The 27,181-nt window shown below is 42.4% G+C and overlaps 1 protein-coding gene across 4 annotated transcripts in view; it reads left to right on the plus strand.

Annotated features, from left to right (window-relative positions):
* FSHR (follicle stimulating hormone receptor) overlaps positions 1 to 27,181 on the plus strand; it is a 133,042-nt gene that overhangs the window by 89,058 nt on the left and 16,803 nt on the right. For 3 of the 4 annotated variants that reach the window (XM_077334928.1, XM_077334918.1, XM_077334901.1), the window contains 4 exons: positions 6,827 to 6,898; positions 10,129 to 10,206; positions 15,785 to 15,853; positions 19,794 to 19,868. In XM_077334928.1, the coding sequence (XP_077191043.1) occupies positions 6,827 to 6,898; positions 10,129 to 10,206; positions 15,785 to 15,853; positions 19,794 to 19,868 (294 nt within the window). The remainder of the gene's footprint in view (positions 1 to 6,826; positions 6,899 to 10,128; positions 10,207 to 15,784; positions 15,854 to 19,793; positions 19,869 to 27,181) is intronic. The other variant, XM_077334911.1, reaches the window with a different exon arrangement.

A 27,181-nucleotide genomic window follows, 5' to 3' on the forward strand; every position in this document is an offset into this window, starting at 1 on the left:
GAGTGTTGCAGATTGTGTGCAACGTCATGCAGAACGTCAAATTTGTAGCATTTACCATTTGTAAGACTTCTGCCTCTTTTAACTCGTGCGGAATGGATGCGAGTTTGATCCTCTAAGACTACTTTCACAAAACTGTGTTTTGTAAGTTGGCAGCGCTGGCGACGTCCCTTTTGTTGATTCTTCTATCTATAAAAAATAGTTGTATGAATGGGCTCTTCCTCCCGTGGAGGAGGAGTTGGTTCTTATATGCCACTTTTCTCCATCCGAAGGAGTCTCAAAGCGACTTACAATCGTCTTCCTTTTCCTCTCCCCACAACAGACACCCTGTGAGGTGGGTGAGGCTGAGAGAGCCCTGATATCACTGCTTGGTCAGAACAGCTTTATCAGTGCTGTGGTGAGCCCAAGGTCACCCAGCTGGCTGCATGTGGGGGAGTGCAGAATCAAACCCAGCTCACCAGATTAGAAGTCCCCACTCCTAACCACTACACCAAGCTGGCCCCAACCAAACTGCATCAAACTGCAGTTGGTTGTACATCAAGTTGCCATTCCATGGATAGGTGGACATGGAAGAGAAGTTGACACTTCCATGGACAGGGAAGAGAAGTTGAAACATCTTCATCCACACTAGCAAAAGAAACACATTCCAAAGATCATAGAATCATAGAATCATAGAGTTGGAAGGGACCACACAGGCCATCTAGTCCAACCCCCTGCTCAACACAGGATCAGCCCAAAGCATCTTAAAGCATCCAAGAAAGGTGTGTATCCAACCTTTGTTTGAAGACTGCCAGTGAGGGGGAGCTCACCACCTCCTTAGGCAGCCTATTCAAGATAAAACAACAAGATAAAACAGTGGAAGCAGTTTAGCTGGGGAAAGTACTTCTATAAATATATTTCCTTGGTAACTAGAAATGGTTGGAGCCAGCAGTATGCAGCTGTTTCCTGCCTTAGGGGCACATGCAAAAAGTCAGATTTTAGTGCCGTGCTTGTACATAGTGCATGTAGAACATCCATTCTCTCTATATAATTGATATCATACAGACTGTGGTCCAAAGAACTGGAGGTCATACAACCATGGTATAGGAAAAGCATGCAGGAGAGTGAGTCTTGTTTAGTACATACTTCTCTACTTCTGTCAAGGAATACTGTGCACCATGCTGCCCAAGTCACAGGGCCAGGAGGTTTTATCCCAGAAGGTTTTTGGAGAAACCATACATACATATTAACTGCTTCAATTAAAAACTTACCTCCGTTTAACAGCTCTTTTTTCTATTGCTGATGGTCCCAGAGTGGGAATCCCATGTTCAAAGAGTATCTCTCTGCATACTAGGTACTGGGGACATGTAACAGGGTTGGATTGTATCTATTGGACCGCCTTTTTTCCCTATGCCCTCCAGACAGTAGAACCAACAAGCAGCCAAACATGCATAAGGTCCCTAGGCTTGTGCACCAGCCGCTCCAATGGGATGGACCCTCTTTCGAAACCCCTGGATGTGAAATCCGTGGTCCAATCATTGTGAAATTCAGAGAGGGGAGTCAGGGAAGAGTCTCACAGAACTACCCTGAATGTGTGGTGGCTGTAACTGGAACCCCCACCCACCCCTGCAGGCCACGGGAAAGGTGGGAATACCGGACTTCTCACTAAAGTCAATGATGCCATTGACTGCAATGGGCACCAAAGCTGAACTGGCTGGATCGGGCCCCTGGTGCACAAGCCTAGTCTCCAGACCTAAAGAGATAAATTTGACTCAACCAGGGACATGGCTTATTCAGCTTTTGCCCTGGCCTGGTGGAACACTCTACCTGAGGAGAGCAGGACCCTCTGGGACCTTAAACTGTGCAGGCCTGCAAAACAGAGCTGTTCTGCCAGATCTATGGTTGAGACCACATAGAAACGTCAAAGCACTAGCCTTCCTGCCTGGGAACCCATCCACCGGCAGAAGCCCCTCCGAACTCTGACCAGCCTCAGAAAGATTTTGAATTATTATTAGGGGCAGATGAGCCAATTTTTTCAGTAGCTTTGATGTGTATTGTATTCATATGAACGTTTTAAAGTGAGTTGTTACCTGCCCTGAGCCGACCAGGGGAGGCCAGATAAAAATTTTAAAACACATTATTGTTAATTTAATGCCATGTCTGCAAGTTTCCCAGTCTCTGCAGTCAACACTGAACTAGATCGGTCACTTTGGTCTGATCCAGCAGAGCTCCTCTTATCACACTTTGCACATTATTTTTCCTTTCTCTTTGTACATAGTAAAGATAAAATGTTATCTTGTAAAGCAGAGAAGTGTGCGTAGGTTGGAGGAGAGACAATTTTGCCATGACCTTGTGGAGTAAGGATGTTATTTTGTCCATGGAGCCTGATGTCTTTGGCCAAATCTCAGTGTGGAGCATCTTCCAGCAGTAGGATTGCCTTAGATAATACAGAGGAAGGAGCAGTGAGCACTTTATCTGTATTTGTGTTCTGATCCAAAAGGGGCTCTTCTTAAAATTGTATGTTCACTGGTTGTTGGACCATTTTTGAACATTCCGTACCTGATGGGCCAAAATGAAGGCAAATTCTTAAGTGCTTAGGTGGTTGCATTTTCATTTGTTTGCCTTGTAGCAATACAACACAGCACTTTGATTTTTAATAATGAGGGTCAGCATTTGTAGTAGCCCATGCTTTCATTCAGAGACAGGCTGAGACCCTCAATTTTTTTTTAATGGGTTGTAAATAGGAGCAGAAATGTGATAAATCCTCATTCTATTGCTGCCCTATTGTAATTCTAGTCCTATTGCACTGGTTATTGGATGTCTTATACTGTCTGGCTGAATTTTCTTGATATATATTTTGTAATCTGCCTTAAGATTCAGTAGGAAAGATGGTCTATAAATGAAGTGGTAAATAGCTTCATAAAAAGGTTGGTGATGGGCTGAGTGCACCCTCTCCCAACCTGGAACTTTAAATTTACCTGTGGGTAATGCCAGCATACCGGGTATATCTCACCCCCATCCACGGCAGCCAGTAAGATGGAGCGGAGGGAAGGGTGATGTTGTCAAGACAGATTGCATTTTGTTTCTGTCACAGGGCTGGAGAAGTTGACACAGGGTTGCCGTTTTCTGGCGCAGCACTGTGTTTTGTTTGATTTTTAATTTTTGTATCATGCCTCAAGCATGTACTCTGGAAAGGCAGCATAGAAATGCTTAAATGAGTAAATACAGTACAATGTAGTGCAATGTTTAATTCGTTCTAAAGACCAAAATCAAATAAGGAACTACATGGCAGCTAGTATGGTGTCAGGTATAATGTGCCAGACTAGGAGTGAACACTGTAGATTTAAACACTGTAGATTTGATTACCTGGGGATAAGCATCCTCCCATATCCTAACCTAACTCATGTGGTTGTGCTGAGGATTACTGAGAGAAGGAAGAACCACATATGCCACCCTGAATTCCCTGGAGAAAGCTCATGTCTTCCCACCCTGCATGGTTTCACTAGTAATATCCAGTACCTTTCTCTCTGTACTGTTATTAGAAAGGGAGAAGATGAACAAATTCGGGGTTTGTTGTTTTTATCCTTCCGCAACAAAATCAGAGTCATTCCACAGTTCATGTCAGCAAAGCTGTGGGGTGTTGGAAGTGTTAAATCTGTTCTAAATTGGAATTTTTGAGAAGATCTAGTCGTGGATCCAATTGTCTCATCTCTTTTCCCCCTGGAATCCCCTTGATCTTGGTGGAATGGCAATTACCCGTCTTGGAAGGGAGGTGTAGAAATGTAACACACACACATACATACATACATAACTTCTTGCTACTGGGCTAACTAGCCCCATCTAGATGGCCCAGCCTGATCTCATCAGATCTGGGAAGCTAAGCAGAAGGGAGACCAATGAGGAATTCCAGAGTTGATATGCAGAAGAAGGCAATGGCAAACCACCTCTCTTAGCCTCTTTTCTTCAAAAACCTATGGGGTCACCATAAGTTGGCTGCAACTTCATTCACATACACAAACCGTTGGGCCTTTAGTCATTCTGCTGTTGTGTGTCTGTCTGGTATTCTCATAGAGGCCTCTTTTCCTGACCCCTTCTCATATGCTGTAGAGAAAAGTACCGTGCCATTTTAAAAAATGCTTCCAGTTTAATTGTTCCATGTTTCCGTGGTTTTACTCTCATTGTTTTATGGGTATTAGTTATGGGCTGACATGGCTGGTCATTGCTCTTTGAATTCAGGTTGAATAGGTCCCCTAGGAGCTTTGCCTAGAGTATGCCCAAGCAGCTCATCATAGTTTCGGAAGCCTTCCAAAGGGGGCTGAATGAAAGAGTGCTGGACCACAACCAGGGCTTTAGATGAGGGTCATCTATGCATAGTACTATGCAGTACTATCAACAACCCAAGCCACATGCCCTTGTGCCAGTTGAGGAGTGGAGCTTGAAATCTTGCCTTCCAAGACATAACAATTGCAAAAATTCATAAGCTTTCACATACTTGCAGCCATGGCAATTTAAAACGCTCTTTCTCATGCTGTTTGCTTTAAAGCAAATGCTTGGGGGATATAAAATGAGGTGGATAATGAACCCTCATTGGAATGTGAATGGCCAAACTGAAACTGTGCAGAACGTTTTTTGATGCTTGTATTTGGATGCTGTATTTGAAAGCTCGCTTTGGAATGGAAATGGCTCCTCCATTCATCCTGATGTCAGTTAGAATGCCCATATGAATAGTTTATGCACTGCCTTGATGCTCGCATTTGTACATGAATGTCTGATTATCCTTCCTTGTGCTGTCAGAGGCACTTTGCAATCTTATCCATAGTACTGGTGAAAGGGTATAACGTTCCCCCTACCTTTGCCATTCCTCTTCCTCTATATGCACACTGAAGCCCCAAATTATGTCATGTTTTAGAGGCCACATAGTATTATCCGAAAATGATGATTTAGTAGTGTTTGTTAACTTTTCTTGTGTTTAAAGACCCTGAGGCCCTAAATTATAGTCTCTTCAGCTCGTGCATAAACCTAGCTCTACTTTTCTGGGAGAACTCTCCCAAGCTTTATTTTTTCTTTTGAGAAGAAAGTATTTTAGGTCGGGGTCAGCCTATCATTTGGCATCCTATTTGTGTAGTAAATGCCCTCAAATAACTTCTGACTTATGGCAACCCTATGAATTAATTAATTCCCAAACATCTTATTGTTCAGTTCATCTTGTTTGGTCTTTCTGAAAAAAATTAAAACTCCTGTGTGGGGAAAGGAAATCTCAGGATACACAGCCAGACTCAAACTCATAAAGCTGTGGTCGCAAGGCAAGCACCTTATTAACTGAGCCACCATAGCTCTGTTGAAGTTTATTGCCTGTGGACCATATTCAAAATGTTTTTTTTTAATAAGAATGAAATAAACTGCCTCTATACAATCATTTTTAAACAAAGAAATCCCAGTGTAAACGGTCCCCTTCACTTTTTAAAAAAACACCCTGGGAAGCATTTCTTTCCCCTCCCCTCCCCCTCCCCCATGCTGTGTGAGGCAAGTGCAGCCTGGAAAAAGGGAGGAAAGAGCAGCTCAAGGTAAGGGTGACTGGTCTTCACGTCTTTGGATATTACTTTGGATATCACATCACTTAAAGGGGCTGATAAAGCAGCATAACATGAAGAAAGCACTAGAAGTCAAAGGGGCTGCTCCGGCTGGAAACCAACCAATCAGCAGAAATCGCTGCACAATTTCTGTACTATAGGCATGGCTGGGAGGGGGGAGGAAGAAGGCCCAAAAGAGGCAAGACTCAGAAAAGAGTGCCATGGTCCCGCATTTCTTTGATGAAGCCAGCGAATAAGTAGAAGAGGAAGAGCTGGTTCTTATATGCCACTTTTCTCTACCCAAAGGAGGCTTAAAGCGACTTATAATCGTCTTCCCTTTCCTCTCCCTACAACAAACACCCTGTGAGGTGGGTGAGAGAGCCCTGATATTACTGCTTGTTCAGAACAGCTTTATCAGTGCTGTGACGAGCCCAAAGTCACCCAGCTGGTTGCATGTGGGGGAGCGCGGAATCAAACCTGGCTCGCCAGATTAGAAGTCCCCACTCCTAACCACTACACCAAATAGTGTGACTGCATATTCAATCCTCAGATGTACAGATTGGAGAAAAAACCCAACCAGGATCAGAGTGGAGATTGGGGTCAGGTGTAGATGGCTTTTTGTTTAACCAAACCCAACCAGCTTTTAAAAACCAGTGCAGAAAAGCCCCACGACATTCATCTCTGGGAAGGGAATAATGAAATATCTCCAGAAAACTGGCTGTCCCAAAGTACAGTCCAGGCAGATGGGCCAGTCACTACTGTATAGTTAGGCCAGCTACCACTGTCTATTAATTAGACTCTGCCAACTGTATAGTTGGCCAACAAGTGAGGACATGTAATCTGACATCAATTTGGTCTTCTTCTTAAGGACCACTGGCACAGACTGTGAAGTCAGGCTAGAGTTGGAGGCTTTATAGAGCCAGGTGAGGCCTTTCTGTCCTCTCATGTTACCTAACAACTACTGAATCAGCAAGCTACTGTATCTTCTCTCAGCCAACTTTTTGGCAGTGCTTAAGAGCACAGAACAGTAGGCTAATGGCATAGAAAATAAGGCACTTGGGTCCAGCCGCCTGAATACTCAAGACCCCCATGCCCTACAGTACCATCGCATCCATCAAGTAATATTGTAATTGGGAATGATGAATCGGGAAAAATTAGCTTAAGGATTTTTCTCCTGGAAATCATTTCAGCTGTTGAAATTCAGACAACATCTCATCTATTATGTTCTGTTTTCCTCTGAGCCGTAGCTAATTACATCCATTTACTTCTTATCCTTCTAGGGTGATATCAAACACTGGAATCAAGCTTTTACCAACTGTTAACCAGATACATTCTTTGCAGAATTTTGTGTTGTAAGTTCTTATTGGAATTTTCTAGGGGGAGGGTTTCTTTTAACATATTTCCCGTGCAAATAGGGAGTCTATTGGTTTTATTGTTGCTTTTATTTTATATTGTGGTTTTATGTTTTGGTTTTATACATTTTAGATCTCATTAACCACTTTATGTGCTATAAAAAAGATGAATTTGAAAGCTCCAAATAAATTAATCTATATATCTAATATCTATTGGTTGCCATACACGCCCACACATACATCCACTCAACAGAGCTAACCAGATGTAGAGCAAAGGTTTCGACAAAGTCAGGAAGTCCTCCAGGTCTGCAGAAAGATACCAAATGTTTTTAAAAACAAAAAATGGTGGCAAACAAAAACCCAAAACAGGAACAAGAGTTCTCAGTCAGCATTTTGGGTGGCAGAGGTGACTCCTCACAGTGCTGAACTTTGTGCCACAGGTTGCAGAGGTCAGTGCCCTCTGCCAAGAACTGAGTACTGGCTGACTTGTCTGATGATTGGCAGAAGATGCTAAACTCTCCTCTGGATTCTCTGGAACACAACAAGAGGCCATCAAAGATTGCTCCAACAATCCTGAACACGGTGGCAGCAGTAGCCACAACAACAAGAACGAGGAGGTAGATGGGAGGAAGGTGAGAACAAAATGGGAAGCAGCAGAGGCAGTGCAGGGAGAGGGGCTGGCAGGGGGGGACAGTGAGCTCAAGGACAAGGAGAGAAAGAAAGCCAAGTCAGAAAGTGGAGGCGAGGGATGAAGAAGGAGTCAGTCACTGATGTTCAAAGACTGGACTGAGGAAACAGGATGGCAGGAAAGGCAAAAATAAAAACAACTAAGCAGGGGAGAATTGGGACCAGTGGGGGTGGAATCTTTCCTCCCCTCTGAGAGTCCTGGCATGTGCCCGTATATATACATGTATATTAGCATATACAAAAACAGATACATGTGTATTCAGTGGGAAATCTCTCTCAAAGTTGAAAGTTGCATTCAAACACCCCAAAACACAAAGAAATTACATTTTAAACTTCCAGATGAAGAAGAGTAGGTTTTTATACTCTACTGTTCTCTACCCCAAGCAGATTTAAAGCAGCTTACAATTGCTTTCCCTTCCTCTCCCTCACAATAGTCACTTTGTAAGGTAGGTGGAGCTGAGAGAGTTCATAGAGTACTGTGACTAGGGTTGCCAGGTCTCACCTGCTCCCAACTGGCAGCAGGCAGAGGAGGGAAGACCTACTGGGAGCAGCAGGAAGGTCCGTCTGATATATAGCAACATATCTACATCCAGATTGTTAGGGTGACACTCTGGTATTTGGGCAAAAAACTCTATGGAAAAATTGACTTCTACAATGGAGTTTTTGACCAAAGACCATAGCATCACCCAGATATCCAGGATGCAATGATGTCATTTCTGGGCCCTGTTAGCAGTGACAGACAAGCCGCTGCACATCACATGGATTTCCTGCTTTTTCAAGGTAAATTCCCCACCCCCACTGGCCAGCTGATTGGTGGTGAGGCAGCCTATTCCACTGCTGAACTACTCTGACTGTGAAAAATTTTTCCCTGATATCTAGCCTATATCATTGTACTTGTAGTTTAAACCCATAACTGCGTGTCCTTTCCTCTGCAGCCAATGGGAACAGCATCCTGCCCTCCTCCAAATGACACCCTTTCAAATACTTAAAGGGGGCTATCATGTCCCCTCTCAACCTCCTTTTCTCCAGGCTGAACATTCCCAAGTCCCCAACCTATCTTCATAGGGCTTATACGTGGTTATATATATGGCTTATACAATAGACCATTGGTCCTTAGATATTTATATATGAAGCTACCTTTCACTGAATCAGACCAGTGGTCCTTCAAGGTCAGTATTTTGTACTCAAACTAGCAGCCAGTCTCAGGTTGAAGTCTTTACATCACTCATTACCCAATCCCTTTTTAAAATGGAGGCATTGAGGACTAAACCTGGAAACTTCTGCATACAAAGCAGATACTTTGCCACTGAACCACAGCTCCTCCTCAGCTCAGCATTTTCTGTACACTAATTTTGACTGGTTTTCACGTGGATGCTGGACTTCCCTAACACATACTCCCTAATCCTTTATCTGAAAATACCAGGCAATGAGCATGTGACTTTCTGCATCCGAACCATGTGCTCTGCCACTGATCCATAGCTCCCACTTCTAATGTGGGTGTTAAAAGAAGGGTTTAGAATCTGAATGTTAAATCCTATGGTCTCTATTCTCCCCAAGGAAAAACTACTAATGCAGTTTTGTGTGTCCTACTGAGTACGCAAAAAGGATTTTTTTCCTTTAAGAGTTGCTAGGTACTCCAGACACAGTGGTGAAAATTCCTTACTGATACTGCCTCACTCCAGAGATTCAGAGCACAAGATGGGGCGTACCACTTTGGCCACTTTCTTACCAATACTCTACGTCTTGAAGGAGCCAAAAAAACCCACCTTTTTTCAGAGCAATGCTGGATAGGTATTTTTATCATTGTTAGTCTGATGCTTCAAATGTAGCTCTTGGTCTTCAGAAAGGTTCTAATGCACCAATTTCGACATCACACAAATAAGAGAAATTCTTCCATGATGAGCAGGTAGCTTCTGGTTCCCATCCAGATAACAGTTGATATATTCATAGGCTACTGGCCTCCTACTGCTGTGCTTATGAAGCCCTCCTACGTGTTTGGACACAGTTCTGCATTGGCCACCTGTTGACAGCATCTTCAGTCTCACAGGTTTTTAGCAGAAGAGAAAATAGGTCAGCAAATGCTGCCCATTTTGCACATCTCTTGTTTGATGCTAGAGATTAAATTGTGAGCCCCAACTCCACACATTTCTTTAATATAGTTCCAAATTCCAATTGCGATTTTATTAAATTCCATAATTATTTACGATTAAAAGTAACATCCTGTTTTTAAAGGTCTAAAGGAAATGAAAGAAGTTCCAGACTAATGTGAAGATCTATCCCCTAATTAGAATTTGGCAGAGTTATTATGGCATAGAAAGCAAGAGCCAGATAAAACAAAAATGACCTGGCCCCTTAAAATTCTTTTTTAAAAGACACAAAAGATAACTCTTGATTCAGTAAAGTGGTTTTGTGTATGGAGATAGCACAGCCTTGATATCCAAGGCTGGGATAGGAGGGGAAAGTAATTAATCCCTGATTGCATTGTATGTCAAAAGCAAAGGTGCCTGTCTTAAAATTTGGTGTGTCTGGTTTTTTTATTACAGAGATATCCAAGACAATATATACATCCGCAAAATAGAAAGAAATTCTTTCCTGGGTCTAAGTGCTTACCGTGTTGATATGTAAGTTAATGTGATTTTTGTGTTCCTGACTGTGTATATGTCTTTGGGAAGCCACTTTCACTTTAAGCTAGAGTTGCCATGTGCCCACTGGGAGTGGGAGATCTCCTGCCCTCAACCCTATTGGCACTCCAGTGACTGGAAGGAGAAAGAAGTTTTTCTTAAAACACCACTGGAGACAGCATAATGTCACTTCCAGGGAACCCCAAAAGTGCTATCTTGTCTCTCTAGGAACTGCCAAAAATGCTGTGGTTTTACCACAGAGTTCCTGGCAAATCCTAGACAAGTGTGATTTAACTGTCCTATGCAGTCTTTTATTGCTCAGATAATTCATTATTTTTGGCACAGAAGGAGCATGGGGGGGCATTATGGGCTGTAGCAGGAGTTGCATTTTGTGGATGGAAACTTTTCTGTCAAAGAAAACCTCTAGTAGCTCCAAGCCAATAATTGCAGTCTTCTATACATTTCAAATCATTATGAGTTACAGGGATTCTGCACATGCTCAGGGACATTCACTTCTTCACACAAAGAAATTGCAGCAAGGTAACTTGCAACTGATATAATTGACGTATGGGGGAGGGGGGGCACTGCCCACAAATGTTCCCCCTCCACATGAATCAGCATGCCCAAGCTCCTACAAGACGATATTAGGCTGCTTTGCTAGAAGCATAGACTCTGGAGCAAGGGCGGATATAATTCCTCTCTATTTCACTTTGGTTAGACCTCGTTTGGAACATTGTGTCCAGTTCTGGGCCCTGCAGTTTAAGAAGGATATTGACAAGTTTGAGTGTGTTCAGAGAAGGGTGACTAGGATGGCTGAGGGGATAGAATCTAGGCTTTACAAGGAGAGGTTGAGAGAGTTGGGTATTTGTAGCTTGGAGAAGAGGAGGGCAAGGGGTGCCCACCATTTTCTCCTAACCACTGAGAGGGATGAGTGGTAGGGTGGCTAGCTCCAGCTTGGGGAACTCCAGGAGATTTGGGGATGGAACCTGAGAAGGACAGAAGCCTCAGTGTGGTACAATGCCATGGAGTCTACCCAACCATCAGATTTTTTCCAGGAGAATTGATCTTGGTAGTCTGAAGATGAGCTATCATTCCAGAGCATCCCCTGGAGGTTGGCATCCCAAGTTTTACAGCCTCAAAACCAGGGTTCAATTCCAAATGAACTAAATTGTAAAAGCTGAGAAAGAAGAGAGGCATTCAGCAACTTTCCGTCCGTCCCCCCCCGCCCTGTCTTGCTTTTTCCCCCTTCAAAGCATCGCAACGTGGAGCAAATTTAAAAATTAATGATGCCCAGGATATTTTCTCTTTACATTGTAAAGATAGTCCACAGTCGTTCAACTTGTGCTTTAACAGACAGCAGGGCTTCTTCATCTTTCCAGTCGGCTGCAGAGTTTCCATTACTCAGACAAACAATGGCTGGAGCCGCTGATAATCTGGTACACTTGTGCATAATGTTAAGATATTATGACTGGCATCTACTTGGGGTGATGTCATGCCGTGTGCTTAGAAGCCTTCTTGTGGTGTAGGAACAATTCGGTTTCTTGAGGAAGCAGCATGCATCACTGATTCACTTTTTATGGGGTGTGCATATCTAAATTTACACAAAATAGATGTATTGTGATTTGTGATGGTCACTTACATGAGCTTCATTCACAGGTAGTGGTTCTATTCAGGGACATAGAATCATAGAATCATAGAATCAAAGAGTTGGAAGGGGCCATACAGGCCATCTAGTCCAACCCCCTGCTCAACGCAGGATTAGCCCTAAGCATCCTAAAGCAGGATGCCAAGCTGCTGCACAGATCTGAGTTCTGGCTTTAAACTATACTGTTTTTTTCATTCCTCCCTCATCTTGCCAAATCTCTGGGCCATTCCGCACCAGGATCTATGTGGCAAATTGTTTGCGGAATGAAAAAACGCCATTTTAAATTGTGGAATTTGTTGTTATGCATACCTGGCTTTGTAGTGGAATCCAGTTGCGTTTCTATCGTTTCCCACAGGTTTCCGGTCTCGGCAAAAATAGCTAGCCAGGAAGCGATATTGCCGAGCTTTGTCCTGCCCCTGGCTGTCAAGCAGCTAATGGGTGGCCGTTATCATGCTCCCAAAAAGCCCCTTTCCCTTTAAGGAAGGTTTTTTAAAATAACACACACACACGTTGCAACGAATCTGCGTTGATTCGTTGCAATGGAGAGACCCATCTAGCTAGCAAGTGGTGTTTGAGCTGCTGTTTCGTTGCCACGCTCGCCCCAAGTGAAACCCCACACACACACACAGGCGCGATTTTCGGCTGAAAATACAGTGAAAAATAAAGGGAAAATAAACCAGCAAACGGGGCTGTGTGTTGTTTCATGCTTGGTGACTTAAAACAGCTCTGGGGAGGGACTGCAGCCAGGGAAGCCTCGCTGGGTAAACGGTGCGTTGATCTCTGCTCGCTCCGAGAAAAAAAAAATGGCAATCGCTTCGCCAGAAGATCAGAGGAGAGAGCTAGGGGGAGGGACTTTGCAGAAACCACAACAATAGTAACGGACAGAACTTTCCCGCTAGTGTTGCAGATTGGTTGCAAGAGTGTAGCACTTTCCGGAGGGTGAATCCACTTTTTGGGATTTCCCTCAAAGCGCTACAACGAAGCGCTTTTTGCGGATCGGTTTCAGGAGTGTTGCAGATTGTCAACGACGTTGTGCATAACAGCAAAACAGTAGCGATTTCAATTTGTAACCATTGTGCTATTTAGAACGAGTGCGGAATGGCCCTCTGTATATTCTTAGCTCTAATTTATATGAAACCTGAAATGATGCAAAGACAGTTAAAGAGTGGAATATGATAGAGATTTTATAGAACTATGATGGGGGCAGAGGGAGACCCTGGTTCAGGTTTATTTGTATAAGGCCTTCTCCACCTCCTCCAGGGTGCAATGGGAAGGTGGCAAGAGGGGAGGTCACCATCTGTAGTACAGAGGCCACCAGCTTCCCTGAGACCCTGAATGCTTTGGCAATCAGACCCTCTCTTCCATCACTGAAGACTGAAATCTCTCTCTCCTTTGCACCTCTACTGACTTCTCATAAGAGCTTGTGTCTGGCTGTGAGTGCCCCCCCCCTTTTTTTGGGCTTATTTCCTCCAAGGAGGTTATGGAAAGTTTCCTGGTAAGCCGATTTGCCACAGCCTTTTCTTTTCTACCCTATCATCTCTTTTGTATGGCTAATATAATGTGCCAAATGCAGGTGATCTGTTTTACTGCCTGGAACTTCCTGTCAAGAGGTCAGTGGCTAGTGAATGACTTCTCAGATTGACTCTTCTGTCAAAGGCTGGAGGCTGGGTCTTAGGGCGTCCACCTCCTGACAGGCGCTCTCTCTCCTTTGCACCTCCACTGGCTTCTCACAAGGGCTTGTGTCAGAGAGTCTGGCTGTGCGTGCCCCCCCCCCCTCTTTTCTGACTTGTCACCTCCAAGGGGGTTACGGAAGGTTCCCTGGTAAATCCTGATCAGCTTTGACACACATCGAAGATGTGACACCACAGGGCACGTGCCTTTCACAGTCAAAAGGGTAATCTCTCCAACCATGACCATAATTGATTTCCGTGTCAGCCTTAGCACACCCTCTCGGACCTTAGATAAGCATATCGCTTGAATGGGCAGCTTTCGCTCTGGATTAGAAGCCAAGTGTGGAGGTTTTCTGACACTTTAATTAAATGATTCATTGTCAGCCCATCACTCAAGCCTGCCACTTTGAGTTAAGAGTGGATGAGCCTTGCGGAGTCACAATAGGAGCAGGGAAGGCAAATTATGCAGTGGAAGTGATAAATATAACTGACTGTAGGAGATTGTTCGGGACTGAGCTAAGAGCAAGAGAGGGAAAGGCACATTAAGCTTCTTTGTGCCTAGGGGGAAAAAATCCCAGCAAGCTCTGGGGTTGCAAGCACGGAACGCCTGGTTATTATTGTCATTTTGTGGTTTAGGTATCACTTTGACTGTCAAAGGAACTTTGTCAGCTTTAACTCATTAAATGCTGCTCCCAAACCATGAAGCCTTAATGTCCTTGGCACGTGTATCTTTATAGAGGGAAAACTGAAATGGTAACTTAACTTGCACCCAGGGGAGATAAGAGCAGGAAGAAGCAAAGTGAAAGAGAAACGAAATTCCTTGGAAATGTGAAACTGTATTACCAACGTTTAAATGTTTTGATCAATTAATCACACTTGAATATCAAATATGAATGGATTTACTTAGGATATTCAGCTTTGAAGACTGGTTTTGAAAAATGTGAAATTTTAATCCCAGTGGATTAATTTTAAGGCCATAATTTTGCCGTGTTCAATACTTTTGACCTTGTTATAAAAAAAAATAGAAGAAAGCTAATATCTATAATTGGAACTGTACATCTAATATAAACTCAAATACTAGAAGACTCCCCTGCCTCAATTTATTTTCATTTACCCCCCTGACATACAATGTCTTATATTGTGCTAGATCCTGTTCCAGCTTGGTGTTTCCTACTTTCTTGTCAAATTTTGAAGACATTTTTAGCCCCTGCACCTGAGATACTTCAGAGGGAAAAACCAGGGATTGAACCCAGGACATTCTGAATGCAAAAACTAAAGGAGCTAATGGTAAACTAATAAGCGCCTATCTAAAGTAAGACTTGAACTATAGGCCTTCTGAGTCACAGCTAACATTTTTAGCCACTATATATAATCAGCATCCTCAGTGCAAGGCCAACATTCAAGTTGTTAAATTGTAAATCCTATCATAGGAACTGTGTGCAGGACAATGGGCAAGTGAGTCAGCAAGGAGCCTGATGATTGTCAGGTTCTTCACCTTGCATCTTGTCATATGGACACTAAAACCATGTCTGCTGTTAGTTCAGTTTAGGGCTATGAATAGAGCTGTGGGGTTTGAGTTAGGGACTCCAGCATTTGGTGGAGAAGAACTTATCACTGCTGCATGTATCTGGTCCAGAGCTCAGCTCCGATCCCATGGATGGAAGCTGCCTTGTCTCTTTTCATTCCCCTCCTCAGTCTCTAATGTAATGTCCCAGACCTTGATCAGAAATTATTTTGAAAAGCTCATAAAGGTTGAAGGACTAGGCTAGGATTACCAAATCCAGTTACCTAATCTGAATATTATAAAAGTTGGCTGGTAATTATGCAACTCAAACTAATTAATTGATTTGCTACTTATCATTTGCTTTGCTTTTTATCTTAATTACTATAGAAAACAGGGCAGGTTAATAGAAAATATCCCTTTTCCTTTTGCAGGCATCCTCCCTCATTTCTCTCTTCCTTGCAGATATTCCGTTTTGATCACCCCCTCATTTCCTTGAGGAAGTTTTTCTGAGGCAGACTCTTTGTACAGTATTTGGGAAAACATAACTTTCATTGTTTGTGTCATAACTTTTATTTAAGGTGCTTTCATGGTTGCAGAATGTGGCCATCTTTGAGTGGGTAGAGAGGAATATCCATTTAATTCATGTAACTGTTTCCATGAATGTGTACCTTCCTACTGTAGTGCACCATATTTTTGATTAATTTTTGACACAAACCTACTTTTCAAATGATAAGAATGATTTATTTATCTTTATTACAGAAGGCTGAATCAAAATGGAATACAAGAGATTGAGAACCATGCCTTCAATGGGACTCTCTTGTTTGACCTGTAAATATTTATTTCTTCTTTTGGCTATTTGGGAGAAGTTTTGCTGGAAAGATTTACTGCTGAAAACATGCTCATTACAGTTGCTAATATGGTTACTGTTGATACTGTTCCTTGGGAATATTTTGCTGGTTTCCTGATCACAAAATTGTGGCTTAAAATACATTAATTGGTCAATCTGTAACTGAATTGGGTTGATATGCATACAGTCAATTGTGAATGGAGATTGAGAATTCATGGAGGACATACAGAGTTTCAGTTATCTGCCAACACTTTTAGCTTGTTCTTGAAATTCTGCTGCTCTGGAGTGTTTGTCTCCCCATCTCCACTCTGACATTACAAGCCTAATACCTGTCATCATTCTGGATGATGGTCAGTTAAGGATGCAGTTAGACAAGATGGGGGTCATGGATCTCCCAGCATCCTTTTAAGGGTAGCTTAAGCCCTGAAGAGAGGGGAAAACATAAGAACATAAGACAAGCCCTGCTGTGTCAGACAGGTGGTCCATCTAGCCTAGCATCCTGGCTCATGCAGTGTCCAATCAATTCCTCTGGAGGGCTAACAACAGGGCACAGAGACTGAGGTCTTCCTCTGCTGTTGCTTCCTGGCTCTGGGATCCAGAGGTTTAGTGCCTTTGAATGGCTAGTAGTCACTAACATACCTATCCATTAATCTATTTAGTCCTCTTTTAAAGCTGTCTATTCCTGTGGCCATCACTACATCCTCTGGCAGTGAATTCCATATTTTTATCACTCTCTGTGTAAAGAAGAGAAGGATTCATTATTTATACCCCCTTCTTGGTTTTGCAAGTCATCACCACTCCCCATTCTATGCTGTTATTAGGGAGAAAGACACCTTATCGAAAGCTCACACCTTGAATAAATCTGTGTTTGGCTTAAAGGACTCAAATTTTGTTACACACTGTCTTTGTTTATTTCATTATTTTGACCCTTAGCCTTCAGCCAATTCCAGCCTTCAGAGGTGACTGACCATTGATATTGTGGTGGGCTTGGTAGGAGTTCTTTCCCTGAGTTCCAAAAAATCTCCTGTGACAGGTTCAACAATGGAATACAGCTGAGGCTAAGGAGGGTGTAGGCCAGGTCAAAAGGAGTTGGTTTTTATACCCCACTTTTCACTATCCAAAGGAATCTCCAAGCAGCTTACAGTCATCTTCCCTTCCTCTCTCCACAACAGATATCCTGCGAGGTAGGTGGGGCTGAAAGAGCTCTGAGAGAGACTAATCTGTGAGAGCAGCTCTATCAGGATTGTGACTAGCCCAGCTAGCTGCATGTGGAGCAGCAGGGAATCAAACTCAGTTTGCCAGATTAGAAGCCACTGCTGTTACTCACTACACCAAGTTGGCTTTCTCACCAGAGAGAAAGAGCCTTCACATTGATTGCCCCATTGAGGACAGCACAGTGGGACAATGGGAGCCAGAGAAAGAGATCCCCTTTCCCCTTCTTTTCATCTTCTCCCTTCCCCTCCTCTAAAGTCTTGCATGTCCCTGCTTGGTTTGCTTATTTCCTACATCTGTGTTATGTCCAGCGCATTCCTTATCAATTATGCTTGAGTGTAAGAATGTTTGCACTCTAGGAAATTCAAGGTCATTTCCTAGAGCAGATCAAAAGAAAATCCCTTGTTTATGGTTCCTAGTTGTATGTTCCTCCCTTCACATGCTGCAGCAATGTTTTCAGTGTCACCCATGAAAACTGCCAGTCTGACCACTCAGAATGATATCATGCCTGCATTAATATATATCTGGACCTTCAGTGTGTATTTCTTGTTCCTGGAATTGCATCCAGCCAAAGCAATCTGCACACAAATATATTCCTGTCCTGATCTGTCATCTGTGCTGGTTCTCAAAAGGAACCAAAAATAAAAACAATCTGTAACAAAGCACAATGGGAAGTGTGTAAGTCAGTAAATGTAATTGTAATAATGTTATGTATTTTAGTGTTCTTCTGAATTGAATGAGCATAATGATTACATGTTATTTTACATTTTTGCTTAAATGTATTACTGTGAATTTTAGGAATTCTTAAAATATTTTTCTTGGTAAATAGGGTTTTTTATTTGTGAGTGTGTGGGTTTTTTTTTCAGGTCAGCCAGGGATTCTGGGTGCCCGAAGTTTAACACCATTCCCAGACTTTGAGAGTTAAAGTGATATGAAGACAGCATGGTGTAGACAAGATCAACAAATCCCATTATCTCCTCATTTAACTGAGGGGAGAAAGTGCTAATGTAAAGTAATGTATGAACAAGGTCAATTTAAAGTGTGCATTTTAACTCTTAAACCACTCTGGATCCAGGATGCCATAATCTTTGCCTACCAGCAGATGGTTTTCCTAGGTCCTGCTCTGTGTCCTCAGTCCCAAAACTATAGGAAATACTTAGACAGGTCAAGGCCTTTTCCACAGTGGCACAGAGACTGTGGAATTCCCTCCCTGAAGGGGTCTACTGGACTCCGTCCCTGCTAGCTTTTAGCCCTCAAGCCAAGGCATTCTCTTCCATTCTCTTTTGGGATATCTCTAGTGTAGATGGGGGGCTGGAGGTCTCCCAAAATTACAACTGATCTCCAAACTACAGATATCAATTTCCCCAGAGAAACTGCCCTCTGGGAGGTAGACTGTATAGCATTATACCCAGCTGAGGTCCCTTTCCTCCCCCAAGCCCCCACCCCCATATCTCCAGGAATTGCCCAACTCAGGGTTTTCAACCCTACTCACCTGTATTAACCTGTAACTGAGGGCCAGAATACGTGCTACATTTTGTCCTGAGACAAGTCTGTTCTGTTGATTCTGCTGCTATTAACTATTTGAGGTTGTTTTATGTTTATATGATACAAGCAGATACCTTCTAGGAACTTGAGCATTCCATTCCTCCTGCTTTTGCTGCCTCCTCTTTCTTCTCTACCCACTGTTTCTGTCTTTTTCTCCCTCTTCCACTCTTTCTCTGGCACACAATCTCTCCCTTTCTCCTGTTTCCTACCTCTTTTCTAAGTCAGCATTCCAGAGTCTTTCTCTCCCCACTCTCAAAATGTTTCCCTCTTTCTCTGGCTGTTGGAGGTACTTACCAGACAGGCCCTTCATTCTCTCTGCCACTGTACCTGCCTGCCTGGTCATCCCCCTCTCCAAGGATATAGCTGTCCATCTGCATGGCCCCTCTGGCTCACATAATGCATCAGCAGTGGGTGGAGGATCTTGAGAGTATGCAGGAAGGTCCTGCTCTTCCAACTTTTAGGCAGCAGCATAGGCAGTAAGCTGGGCAAAGGGTGCTTGGTAGATGTTTCCACTTACCTTCACCTACCCATGGCTGCACCCTGCCATGGGGTGGTAGAAGAGGAAGATTGCTCCTGTCACCTTTCCATACAATGAACATAGTGACCACAGTGTCTGATGGAGGGGAAGGTCTCGCTTCTCTTCCTTTGGCAAGCATAGGAAACTGCTTTGTGGCTTAGTTTTTAAAAATAACTTGGGGGTTTGCTTTGGAATTTTTCTTCTCACCTATGGGGTCCCTCAAGTTTGGAGGAAAGCATCCCATCTCATGACATGGCCCCAGGCTGCAAATACAAGTATCTACCAATGGGTCCAGGTTGGCTGTCAGATGTTTTGATGTTTTAATTTGTATTGTAGTTTGTATAAACTGGTTAGGTATTTTATTTTAAATCACGGTTTTGGATATACATCTTTTAACAAACAATGAAATAAGACATCGATGTTCCATGAAATCTTTTAGAACCACGAATTCATGAGGCCATACATTTTTGTGGCTGCATCTCTAAATTCATGGGATGTGCTACAATTCTTTTTCTAATATTATCACTTATTTTAGAAAAATCAATAATTTTTAGATAAAGCAATTAAATGTTAATCATTTAAGAAAGCCAGCTAGTTGATGAATTGCTGATATAAATTTTTATTTTTTTATTTTTTTATTTTCACAGAAACCTTAGTGGTAATTCCAATCTAGAAAAATTGCCTAATGAAGTTTTCCAAGGAGCCCAAGGCCCAGTTTTCTTGTAAGTATCGATTCTCATTTATTTTTTGTTCATGTTAGATTCTCAGTGTTCACCTCAGACAAAAATGTTATTACAGAGGTAATATGACAATTTTGTCAATGGTTGAACATTTATAAGGGTATGTTTATTTCCACATGAAATAATTGTTACCAAATGTATGTGTTTATGATGCCCTGCTGTACCTCTGAAGAGTTCAGAATGACTAACAGAGTCCTCGAGGCAAACAGCTTGCAATGCTTGATTATTTATGGAAAAAAGGAGAACAATGCAAGCCACTTTGTGTCTCCATTAGGGCAAAATCCAAGGTTTAAATGAAGTAAGAAAATAAATAAATATTTATATTTAGTTTTCTCCTCAATGGGATTTGTGGAGGGTCAACGTAATTTCCTCTACAGCCCTCTCCCAACACTATTTCCTCTTTGCCTTTTCCTGGTGGCCCCCATATCTCCTTTCCCTGTTTCCTTCTCTCCTTCCCATCCACTAGCAAGCCTACTTTGATTTGTCCCCCATCTTAAGTGATACACCATCTTTTCCCCCAACAGGGACCAAAATCAGCTTCCATCATTCTTCTCTCCTCCCTTTTATCAGGTTAGGCTGAGAACGTGTGATTGGCCCAAAATTACTCAGTAAGCTTCCGTGGCAGAGTAAGGATTTGAACTTGAGTGTCTCATAGTCTAATACAGCCTTCCTGAACTTTTTTACAATTGAGAAATTGCTGAAACATTCTTCAGGCTTTAAGAACCCCTAGAAGTGGTGCAATCCTGTAGAATATGGTTGGGAAGCATAGCTATGTATATGCCCACCTGGGGTCTCTCCCCTTCCCACCCCCCTCCAGGCCAATAATTGACCACATTGGGAGGGGGGTGAGTTTCCATGACCATATATGGTCATGTCACCCAATAAATGTTCAACAAATTTAAGAAATATATACACATTATTTAACTCCCACCCATTTGGGAAACCCTTCCAGGGCTGTCAAGAAACCCCAAGGTTTCACGAAATCCTGGTTGAGGAAGCCTGTTCTAATCTGAAACTCTAACCACTATACCTCACTGATTTTTGTGAGGTGCCTGCTATTGAACAATAGCAAGCAGCCAGGCTTGAATAAGTCATGGAAGCTATAAAGTAGGAAGTGGCCATACAGGCCATCTAGTTCTACCCCCTGCTCAATGTAGGATTAGCCTAAAGTATATTCCAGCCGCTGCTGGCAGACTGCCAGTTGTGTGGTAGCAAGTAGTCCAGTGGTTGCTACCAGGCCTGGTCCCTATTAGTCAAAAGCCAAAACAGCACTGAAATGGGCCTTGCTCCCTCCCCCTGCCTTTCCTGACACAATCCGTGCAAATTCCCCACTGTGCAACTAACCCTAGCCCAACAACCAGGGTTTTTCCAAAAAGAAGCTGCCAGGGAATGAGGAGGGAAAGCAGAAGACAGGGGAATTAATTATAGGTTAGCTACTTGGGTGAGAAGAAGGGCATCAGGGCTTGAATTCTGGCAGCACTATGATTGTCTGCCCAGCGATGGCACAGAGAGCATTTGTTGCTCCAAGATTCAGACATGGCTTCTATTATTTTGAAGGGTTTTAACCCCCTTTGTTTTTAGATTTCAGATTTTTCTGTAAAGCTGGGATTTTTCTCAGGTTTGCAGAAAAAAACTATGGGGTCTGTTGATGTCCCCAATCTCCAGATCTTACTCACAGCCATGTTGAGAATTTGATAAATTGATGATAGGGTCATATGCCAAATAGGTTCTAAGTGATAAATTTGATATAATTACAGCATTAAAAACTGTTCAGGCTTGTTAAGAAAGTAAGTGCTACATATATTTCCATTTCCCTCAAAATTTCAATCTTCTTCACACACACACACACACACACACACAAAGTACGTTGCCTTTCCTCCCATGTTTTAGTATTCCAGAAAGTTTGCATCTTTAGCCCTGGAGTAGTGGAGTCCATCAAGGTTTGTATTTTGTGATCCTTCCAGTCATGTTGCCTGGCTCTTATAGCTTAATGTGCATGCATGTTGAAGCAAGTCCTAGCAGGTCTTGTTTCCAGCCAGGTCCTTGCTTGGCTGTAAGAAACCATCTGTGTGTTTTGCAGCATCCCTAACAGTTTGGTGTAGTGGTTAGGAGAGCCAGTTTGGTGTAGTGGTTAGGAGTGCGGACTTGTAATCTGGCATGCCAGGTTCGATTCTGCGCTCCCCCACATGCAACCAGCTGGGTGACCTTGGGCTCGCCACGGCACTGATAAAACTGTTCTGACCGGGCAGTGATATCAGTGCTCTCTCAGCCACACCCACCCCACAGGGTGTCTGTTGTGGGGAGAGGAATGGGAAGGCGACTGTAAGCCGCTTTGAGCCTCCTTCGGGTAGGGAAAAGCGGCATATAAGAACCAACTCTTCTTCTTCTTCTTCAATCACTCCATTTCAAACTTTCCTGCTCTGTTCACAATAGTGCTTATTGCTTGGAGGGTGGTGAAGAGAAGCTATATTATTTATATTTGGATAAGGCTGTAACTGGAGTTTCTTTTTTAGCCGCCAAGCAATAAACAGTTCGTGGGCAAAAAATAAATAAATAAAATGGCAAGCCATCGTTTCTTGTCATAAAAAGTTAATGCAGTGCCTTTGTAAGCAAGAGCCAAACACAATTTCATTCTGATGGGTTATCAAATTGATTTCACCGTAGTTCAGATTCATCCAATAGTTCAAATTCAAACACTGAGTTATTTTTATGAGAATTATTCTGTTCTATTACGCCATTCTGTGGATGGTAAATTGCCTCTCTTATCCCGGCCAAGATCATGAAAGAGAGGTCTTCTAGTCATCTGTCACTGGAGTGTACATCCAAATGTACTTTCACTTACAGGAATGATTGACCCGTAATAACATCTTTGCTTGGCAAAAACAGAATTGCTTATATATATATATTGCCGCACAGACACGATATTTTAATAAATGGCATGGCATGATCGGTTGTCTTGCATTTTGTTGTTCCTGAGTCAGTATTTGGGTGGCAAGAAATATTTATGGTTTGATCGGTTGATGAATATGGTGCCATTTGTGTACTTTATGGACTGACAATGAGAAGACAGGGTCCTGCTCTGAGACGCTTACCATCTAAAATTTGACACCAAGGAGACAATGCAGCGGAGATAGAGGCAGAGAGAAATGGGGGATGAATATGCATTCATTTCTGTTGCATGTACTGACTGATTTATCATTTATTTATTATTTGAAAGCGTGCTATCTCGAGCTGCTCTGCCAGTAGTTCCCAAGGAACAAGTGTAATTTCAATTTCTGCAGAATTCAATAAAACATCACAAAAGCAGCAGCAATACATTTGAAAAGCAGGACTGGTGGGATCAACAAGATCTGCCTCATCAATAAGTTGCAGAAAGTAAATAGTCACAATAAACCAGCAGTCAGTAATTTTTTAAAAAATGTGAAATAAGCTACAGCATCAAGAGCCTTAACAACGGCACTTCTAGGCTGGTAACTTGTTTGTGTGTGTTTGTGTGTGTGTACACATCCCTGATGTGGAACCCACCACCAACCCTGTACTCTTCTAATTCATTCCACAGCGGAGATTCACATGCACAGCTGTATGCGACTTGCTCTTACCAGTTAGGATCCATGGATAGGGATACTGGCATTAGTGTGGAAGAGAACAACGTTCTCACAAGGATAACTATCATTAGTCCAAAGCAGTTTGATGGTAGCTGTAGTCCATGGACATCTGCACAGGCACAATTTGGCCACCCTTGTTTTAGTGCAACAAAAAACAAAATTGGGTAACATGAAGTTATATAAATAGCTGACAGATTTGCTGCCCTGTTATGGTATACCAGGATCATCTACCTCATCTACCTTGCTACAGGTTGTTGAGACGGAATGCCTTATTTGACCCAAACAAATGGTTCAATTTGTTATGGAGGAGGAAGAAAATCCACCCACAGTGGCAATGACAATTTGAAGGCTAGAAAAAGTAGCTTAGCTTTCTCATATCCATTCATGGATGTGAAAGCTGGACCCTGAGGAAGTGTGAGAGAAAGAAGAGAGATGCCTTTGAATTATGGACCTGGAAACAATTAATGAAAATACTGTGGACTGCAAGAACAAAACTCTCATACTTTGGTCACATAATGAGTGCAAATGATCAATTAGAAAAAATGATTATGCTTGGTAAGACTGAATGAAGAAGAAGAAGAAGAAGAAGAAGAAGAAGAAGAAGAAGAAGAAGAAGAAGAAGAAGATGGATAATATCAAAGAAATTATTGACTTTACAAAAACGTATGAAATTACTTCAGAGTTGGATGGTAGGCCTTTGTTCAGAAAGACACCTTGAGTCAGAAATGACAGAAAACAGCAACAAAATCCATTTAGCAGAGGTATGATATGCAGAAACTATCAACTGGAGTTTTTAATGGCAAAAAATACTTGAAACGTATTCATAACCACATATCTTGATGAGGCTATCAGACTAAAAGTAGGGCTTGTTTTGGTCCTCTGATAGTAGGCATAATAGATGGTATTTGGGTCAAACAATGTTTTTAATCAGCTGGTATATGGTGCCATTCTTTCATTTTCATGTAGCACAGCACAATGGTGCATGTCTGCATATATTCACAGGCACACAAAGGTTTCTAGCTTCTGAATTAGTCCCTTATCAATGGAGGCCAAAGTCACAAATGCTGCCTGCCACGCTTTTTAGGCACAGCAGCCAGCACCTTATCTGTCAGTGTCCAACCTAGCCATTGTGATCTATGCAACAGTCACCTCCAGATGAGACTACTGCAACTCATTCTGTGTAGGGCTACCCTTGTACTTGATTTGAAAACCTCAACTCGTCCAGAATGTAGTGGCCAACTCGTCCAGAATGTAGATTAGATACTTCAACAAACTGAGGGCCTGTCAACACTCCATAAATATAGTGAAATACTTACCTGGTGAAGATACTGCATTTTTGGTGTTTTGCATTGTTTTGCTAACATCCAGTGTCCAAGCAGAAAACCACTAGCTACATCCTCCATTTTAAAGCGCTAGCTGGGGAATCACATAAAGTGGATTTCCCGACCTACAAAGTGCGAGCTACAGGAGAGCAACCAGCAGGCCGCCAGCAAAAGAAATATGTGGAGACAAATCTCTGCCTCAATGTCCTACCCTTTCACCCACCTCCAACTCCCTTCTCACAGGGACGAGTTTTTCTGTTTGTTTGTTTTTCGAAATGCCCTCAAACTTGTTTCTGGCCTATGAATCAGGATTCTCAAGTTCTGTCTTCACATTCATTTTGGATCTGACCCCAATAGTCTAATTTCCCTTATGCTATCTGAAACTGTCATCTACTTGGTTAAGACACATTGAGGGAAAAATTAAATCTATAGGAATCTCTTTAGACTCCTTGTATCTAGTATCTGAAAAGACTGCATTTGATTCAATTAAACGCAGACTGTTAGACATAGAACTGCATGAACTTAGCAGTAAAGCTAGAAACGTTTGCTCGCCATTGAGCTTGGGGATCTCACCAAGCTCTCAGCCCCTAGCTGCGTATTTCTACCATCTAATCATCCCACAACAGTGTAGAGCATTCATGTTAGCTAGAACTAATGCTCTACCTTCTGCTGTGCTATATGGGAGATTTCAACAGATCCCGCATTCAGCTAGGTTGTGCCCCTGTGGACAATACTGTATAGAATCAATTACACACATTTTTTTCCATTGTCCATTTTATTCCTCAATCAGAGCTAAATTTCTTACCTCACTGCTGTGTAAAAGAGAACTACATTTGGATGAACGTAAGATTCAGTTTCTTTTGACATCCCAGAACATTGATATAATTGAACCAGTTGCAAAGTTTTATATCTTGCCACGAGAAATCATGAATGTATTATGTCTTACTCTAAAGCATGATCTTTGCCTTTGTTTTTTCTAGCAGTGGATCCTTTTGCACTTTCCCTCCTTATATTGTACTTTTATGTGCTATTAAAGGCTTGTTGTTGTTGTACCATATTATGCCATATGATAGTTCTTTGCTAAAACAGTTAATCAGACCTTTTGAGTTCTGTTGTAATTCACAAAAACACTGGAGAAATAAAACTGTCCATGTTAGTAATTAATGGCAGACACTTTCCCAGTTGTGAAAAGAAATAATTAAAGGAGACTAGTTGCTGGCCCCATCCGTCTCCACCCAAGCATGGAAGTATCCCCAGAAGTGACAAGCTGTGCTGGCAAGTTATCTTGTCCTGAGACCAGAGAGTTAAATTCAAAATTACATGACATATTACTAACATCACTTTACAGTCACATTGTCCCAAATAAAAAGAAGAGGGGATTGTAAGGAATGTAGATATAAGAGTTGAATGAGGTTAGCATGCATAGTGAGATTTTTAAAAATGATGTCCTCATTGAGTCCAGGATATGCCATTGTTTTGAGTGTTGTAATAACTTGCACTTCTGCAATCTCCCTGAACAAAAGGTTCAAAGACAAAAGGTACTTAGTGAGCTTTGCACCACATTCTCAAACAAGCCACAGAGACCCTCCTGGGCACAGCATTCCATTCTGACAGAAGACCAGCACCCCATTTCCTCTGCTCCCTATCCAGCCTTGGGTAAGCAGAAGGAGTGTGTAGAGGAGGTGAGGAAGACATTAGAGTTCGGGCGGAGTGATTTGGGAAACCACCAGTCCATGGAGATTGCCTATGGTGTTGGTAAGGAAATCAGATGGGACTGTGAGATTTTGTGTGGACTTCAAAGGAGTAATGCTCTAGTTGCAGAAGTGGAGTTCTCAGTCCTACTGGTATCTCAGTCCTCATACCATGGCATGGTGCTATAGGCAAGTTTATATTTGTGTCTTTTTCTTCCCTATCATATTCATCCTGCCCTAACTTGAAGTTTCTCCAAATCCTTCCAAATGCAGACTGCCTTCTCTCTCCTGGCCCTCTTTGCTCAGTTAGATGATGTCACTGTTATTGTTTTTATGTATTCTTCCCTTGAGATCACCATTGTGTAATGGCGTTGGACTAAATAACTATTGAGTTATCGGTATTGTTTCACTGTTTTACGTAAACCGCCCTGAGCCTCAGGGGAAGGCAGTATATAGAATGAATGAATGAATGAATGAATGAATGAATGAATGAATGAATGAATGAATGAATGAATGAATGAATGAATGAATGAATGAATGAATGAATGAATGACAATCCACTGACTGCTTTGCATGACGTTTCCCACACTGGTCCGTCTCCATTTATTGCGGCTGTTGAGTTCTGCAGATGCACATAAAACACTGTGCCTCATTATCAGTACCTAATTGCTAATGCT

This window comes from Paroedura picta, chromosome 1 (genome assembly GCF_049243985.1).
Source record: "Paroedura picta isolate Pp20150507F chromosome 1, Ppicta_v3.0, whole genome shotgun sequence".
In the NCBI taxonomy this organism is placed as follows: domain Eukaryota; kingdom Metazoa; phylum Chordata; class Lepidosauria; order Squamata; family Gekkonidae; genus Paroedura; species Paroedura picta.